Consider the following 6564-nt stretch of genomic DNA (forward strand, 5'->3'; position numbering starts at 1 on the left):
AGCAAAAATACACGAATAAGCCTGACTTTTCACTTCAACTCGAGCCAAAAAGAAATTTAACGAGCGATTGAAACTACAAAGTGAGCTACTTGAATGAAATATAGAGGTCGCTATCGACCTCCAAACTATTGGGAACCTTCTTCACAAATGCCTAAATTTAAAGAAAAGAGAAACTGACTTGTCTTTATAAACGATAATCACTTCCAAGCTATTGCTTTCAACAATATCATTGCCATCTTACCCATTCCTCTCAAATATTCTCTCTCTCTCTCTCTCTCTCTCTTTCCCTTCTACCTTCATAAGTTTTAGTTACATTAATTAACATCTCTTTCGTTCCATGGTGATGGGGGCTCACCGTTCTTTCGAACCAATTTGGAAATGTAGGGGCGAGGGAAGATCAAATCAGACTGTGGTTGCAGATTTAAACGGGACCCTTCTTGTATCACGTAATCCTTTCCCGTATTTCATGCTTATTGCTCTTGAAGCCGGAAGCCTTATACGAGCATTTGTACTCTTAGCATCCCTTCCATTTGTGTATTTGACCTACTTGTTCATCTCTGAATCTGCAGCCAATAATGCCTTCATTTTCATCTCCTTTGTTGGGTTAAAAATAAGAAATATTGAGCTTGTTTCCAGGTCTGTCTTGCCAAAGCTTTATGCCAAGGACATTCATCCAGAGACCTGGAGAGTTTTCAGCTCCTTTGGCAATAGATATATTGTTACTGCAACTCCTAGAATTATGGTGGAACCATTTGTCAAGTCAATTTTAGGCGCTGACAAGGTGATTGGAACAGAGCTGCAAGTGACAAAATCGGGCAGGGCAACTGGATTTACCTTGAACCCTGGAATTCTGGTAGGGGAACACAAAAGGGCTGCCATCTTGAAGGAATTTGGCACACGTTTTCCAGATTTAGGACTGGGAGACAGAGAAACTGACCATGATTTCATGTCATTATGCAAGGTTAACCAAGCACTCGTTCCTTCTCTTTTCGTTTTATGATGTTTCCTTCCTTATTGTTATGGTCCAACTTTACAAGTTGTTTCTTCACTATGTAGGTATAGGTTCGGAACGCAAATCTCTTGCCCCTATGAAACCTAGTCTGTTTTTAATATATATATATATACACATATGAATTCAATATTTTCTCGCCATTAAAACGTAATTTAATTTTTTATTAACGACAAAAAAAAATTGAATTCGAAAAATGTATTATTATTTTTTAAAAATGAGTTGAGATTTGTTTTAAGTTTTGAAACATTTACAATTCGAATCAAGTCAAATTTAAATTAGGCCTATGTATGATGTCAATACTATACATAAGTTTAGCTCGCTCAAAATATAAATTTCAATTTTTGTTTAAACTCATTCATATTTTTAGATTATTAACGCAAGTTCATTTAGGTTGGTCTATAAATTTTTTTATTTTTAAAATAAATAATTTTACTAAGATTAATTAATTATATATTGTACTACCATTAAATATATTTTTCTTTGAGTAATTTTATTTTTATATAATGCCTAGAATTGCTTATAATCTCTCCTCAATCCTTAAATAAGAAGATAAATGTGCTTTAGCAAGTTCAAACTCATGTTCTCTTGTATTGACAACAATACCAATACCAACAAAGTTAAGACTTAATCGATACTTTTAGTAAATTTCTAAATATAAATAACATAATATATGTTTTATATGATATAAGTAATATAATATATAACTTAAATGAAAAATAATATATTAAAAATTTGAAGTCAGGCTAAGTCGTATCAGGCTTGGTTCATATTTTAAACAAGTCTAAGGGCTCGGGTGTTTACTTTCAGTAGGTGCGCTTAGCTTTCTTTTTGTCTCACTCTACAATATCGTTATAGTATCTAATCTTATCACCACCGTTGTTTTTACACTAACTGCAGGTAAACACACCGCCCATCAAAAGGAACCCGAATTCTAATTGTTTAAACTCTTTTTTGGGTCATTATATTTTTATTCAAACCTTCTCAAATTTTAGAGGTGCTTTTGAGTTTAGACGACTGGCCCAATCCTTGAACAAGTCTATTTAAATCTAATTTTTTTAGTTATATAATACTTATTATATTTACTATGTAATTTATACATAAAAATAAATAAAAAATTTAATTGATAAAAAATAATTATTTGATTTAATATTTTAGATTTGATTAAAAAATTAATTTGTCAAAACTCGACATACTAATGTGATATGAGGCCATCTTCATCTCTTTTTTATTTTTTATAAATTAAAAATATTATGATGTATTAATTTAAATTTTCCTAATTTGTTATTACAATTTTTATGTTTTTTTTTTAATTTAAATTCCTTTAGAATTAATGTATAATCTGAAAAATGAGGTAGGAAAAAAACATTTTTTTATAAAAGAAAAATGCTCTAAAAAAACGTGGGGCATAGAGAGGCATTCGCTGGGGGCAGGGGATTTCTGTTACGAATACCTCAACCATAAAACTAATTTTGGTTTGGCGATAGGGTAGGTGAAAGCATTTGGGTATCCATAATGTTTTTTGTTTGATTTTGTTACACTCAACCACAATATTTTCATGCCCTATATACGTATTACACTTACTCTAAACATTTCTAACATTTGTTCTAGCAGCACCGTCCTCGTGATATTAGGTACCGTACGTTGCCCAATGGGCCCTCCGCTTCCAATTTAAATGCCTTGATTAGTAAAAGAATAATAATAAAAAAAAAAGTTGGCCATGAAAATAACAAAAAAATTTTACCAGCTTGAATTTTGCCTGCATGGAAATTCGTACATGCATCCACCAATATCTGACACTGTAGATAAAAGCCAGATGAAGAGTTGCTTGCAATTTTTACATTGATTTCATTGTTTGTATGTTCAGCAAGGATACATGGTGCCAATAACCAAATGCAATACATTACCAAGAAACAAGCTTCTAAGCCTCATCATATTTCTCGAAGAACACCTAGTCCAAATACGTACTCTCTTGGCTACCCTCTCCACTTTGTTTTGGCTTCCTATTGGCTTCATCTTTTCTCTACTAAGGCTCTACTTCAATATTCCACTCATTAAGCGGATTGCTCTATACATTTGCAAGCTCCTACGAATCAAACTGGTTGTCAAGGGTAACCTTCCTCTCGCACCTAAGAAAGGCCAAATTACCGGACTCCTATTTTTGTTTCCTACTGTTGTGATCCATTTTTGTTTGGATTAAGTTTGATTTTTGAGTCAATTTCACATTCCATTCTTTAAATTAACAAATTCAAATTTAAATATATTTTAAATTTTATAGTTTAATTTACTTTTAATTTGAAATTATCGAAAACTTGAATTAATGTTACACATTAAACAGCCCATTATAGATTAGATATTTTGTATGTATATTTTTTAAGGATAATTATAAAGTTATTATGTGTCATTAAATTGTATTTAAAAAATTAAAAAATAATTAAAATATTAATAAAATCTCAACTCACTTGTTTCATTATTTATGTATCAAATAATTACTTATATATTAATTATTGCTAAATTTACTATCATGATTTTTTAAGAAACTATTATGATTATGAAAATAAAGAAAAATGAAGATAGAGAGAGCGAGAGAATTGTTGATGGGTGGGAGGTATTTAAAGGGCATGGTGTCTTGTCATTTGGGCTAAGGGCCCCTTTGGTTTACTGGTTGAACCCAATGAGGCACTTTGCAGCCTCATTTTGTTATCAAACACACGGAAGCAATTGTTTGGATTGCAAATCTCAGTGCAATGAAAATTTTCAAAATTCATGGGTGGTACTTTTTTTGACAAAAATATCCATACTTTCGTTTATCCTTCAGAATAGATATTTTAAATTTTATCCAAATATGGTGTGATTATTTGTAAAACTAATACTTCAAATGGTTGTAATGAAACTAATTACCTTAAAAAACAATTATCATTTAATATAACAAATACTTTAAAAATGATTATGTAATTAATTAAAAAATATATAAAAGTTATATAATACATATTAATATTTTATTAAAAAAATTACATATTTTCAATAATTCATTAAAAATAAAATTAATTTAAATTTTTTATTAAACATAATTGTAAATCTATTGTCCTTAATTGATATTTTTATTTTCAACTCACCATTATAATTGCGTTTGAATCTAAACACGCATTTCACTGTTGATTTTAATTTTATTATTATAATATTTAATCTCACTACTATCGTAATTTTTAATGTCATGAGAGGCAAACACACCACTAATCCAAAAAAGAAAGCTTAATAAGAAAAAAAAAGGTCAAAACAGTCTATATTTTGGAGAAGCACACACTGCAAAGAAGCAATGAAGTAAACGGAAAAAACTGTACAAAATTAAATTCCTATGCAAATACCACACGGCAAAGTAATAAAAAAAAAGAAAGGGCAAAAATGGAAATTGCTTTAAAAAGAGCCAAGAGGGGGGCTCTCACTGTTTCAAAGAGGAGGGGAAAGGAGGGAACCGAAAAAAAATTGAAGGAGAAAGCTTGAGAGGAAAGGAGAGCCCCAAGAAAAGAAACAAAGACATGACCAAAGGGGAGCAAGCAACAAGGAAGCTTCGATCGGTATATCTTTAAAATCCTTTATTTTCATATTGATGAGTATTTGTTGATCTCAAATGCTCGTAGTTTTAAGCTTTCATGTATTTTCCTTCATTCTTGTGGTTTAAGTTTGTATAGATTATTTATCTCGAAATGAAATTATATTGTTTTGATACGAAAATTTGATAGTATGTGGGATTATTTTATTCAAATCACTAAAAAAAATTATTTACGTAAATAATTCTAATTAAAAAACAATCATCCAAATTACTTGAAATGAACAGTAAAATTGAGCAGGACTAAATGGATGGTATCACCTTTTTTCAAACACAATCATTGCTTGATGATTGTGTCAAGTGTTAAAAAATAATTTTTTAATATTGCGGACTAAATAGTTGGCACTATTTTAATTTTTTTCACCCTGTATCATATTAGTATAATACTAGTATTTAAAAATTTTAGGATACTAACACACTGATAATCGACACCCTTATACTAGATATAAAAAAAAATTTACGCTGAAACATCAATGACTGACACCAAAATAATAAAAAAATTAAAGGAATTTAAAAAAACTTTAAAGGAATTCTTTTAAAAAAATCAAAAGCCTGCCCTGCATCTCAAAGCCTGATGCCGACCATTTGAAGGATGGGCCGCTTCTCAGGGCCTGTCAATTCTCATCCCCTTTTCTTTTTCTAATTTTTTTCTTTTTTAAGTAAATTCTATTCATTTAAATTAATTTATCCTTTAATTATTTCTTTTTCATTTAAATTCTATTTTTTAAATTTAAATTTATTCCTTTAAATTAATTTACCCTTTAATTATTTCTTTCTTTACTTAAATTCTATTTTTTAAAATTTGAAGTTATTCCTTTAAATTGATTTATCTTTTAATTATTTATTTTTAATTAAATTGTATTTTTTAAAATTTAAATTTATTCCTTTGAATAGATTTATCCTTTAATTATTTATTTTTAATTAAATTCTATTTTTTAATTTAAATTTATTCCTTTAAATTAATTTATCCCTCAAAATTTATTTTTAAATTAAATTCTATTTTTTTAAAAATTTAAATTTATTCCTTTAAATTTATTTTTTAATTAAATTCTGGTATTGAGGTTACGGCCATCAATATTCTAGCACCTAATTTTTTTTTAAAAAAAATCTGGTACAAGGGTGTCAGCCATCAATGTGCTAACACCCTTAAAAAATATTTTTTTAATCTGATAAAGTAGAGTTAGCCATTAGTGTGCCAACACCCTAATTTTTTTTTCAAATACTGGTATAAACATATACCAGTATGATACGAGGTGAAAAAAAAAATACAAGGGTGCCAACCATCTAGTCCTCAGCACCCAAAAAATTATTTTTTAAACACCTTACACAATCATCCAGCAATGATTGTGTCAGAAAAAAGGTGATGCCGGCCATTTAGCCCTTACCCTATTTTACTGTTCATTTCAAGTCATTTGGGTGATTGTTTTTGAATCAGGGTCATTTATGCAAATAATTATTTTTTTAGGTCATTTGGGTAAAATAGTCGTATGTGGGTCTCCCTTAAGGGTCCATTTCTATATTTATAAGGTATAGTCCTTCAATGTGATGTACTAGGTTCAAATAGGTCTCATGCATGCAAACACATACCCTTCCTAAGTATCAACATGCGTCCTCTTAGCATGGGTTTGCCAGCATACAAGCGAACTGCGTGATAGCGAAGCCTATAGGTGAACTATGTGGTATGCGAGCTGCTAAGCAGCAAGCTACATTCTCATAAGCAATAATCGATCGAGTTGGTTTTAATCGAATAGCGGGTTGGATTAGGATAAATGATGGCTAACACTATAACAATTAGTCCCCTACCCAATCAAACAAGAGTTACAAAGTGGCTCTTCTGAGAACTTATCTGAGTAAAGTGTGAGGACTTTAAACTGAATTTTTTTTATATACGCCTTTTGTTTAAAATTGTTGCATACACTTTGCCACGTGATAAAAGGGGTACAATTGT

General features: G+C 29.8%; 1 protein-coding gene across 1 annotated transcript; it reads left to right on the forward strand.

Annotated features, from left to right (window-relative positions):
• LOC107929252 (glycerol-3-phosphate 2-O-acyltransferase 6) lies at window positions 1-3403 on the forward strand. Its single transcript, XM_016860623.2, has 2 exons — window positions 1-961; window positions 2877-3403. Exons 1-2 carry the CDS (start codon window positions 338-340, stop codon window positions 3207-3209), a joined length of 957 nt encoding a protein of 318 aa, XP_016716112.2. The 5' UTR covers window positions 1-337; the 3' UTR covers window positions 3210-3403.
• The last annotated feature ends 3161 nt before the right edge of the window (window positions 3404-6564 follow it).

This window comes from Gossypium hirsutum, chromosome A13 (assembly GCF_007990345.1).
Source record: "Gossypium hirsutum isolate 1008001.06 chromosome A13, Gossypium_hirsutum_v2.1, whole genome shotgun sequence".
NCBI lineage: Eukaryota > Viridiplantae > Streptophyta > Magnoliopsida > Malvales > Malvaceae > Gossypium > Gossypium hirsutum.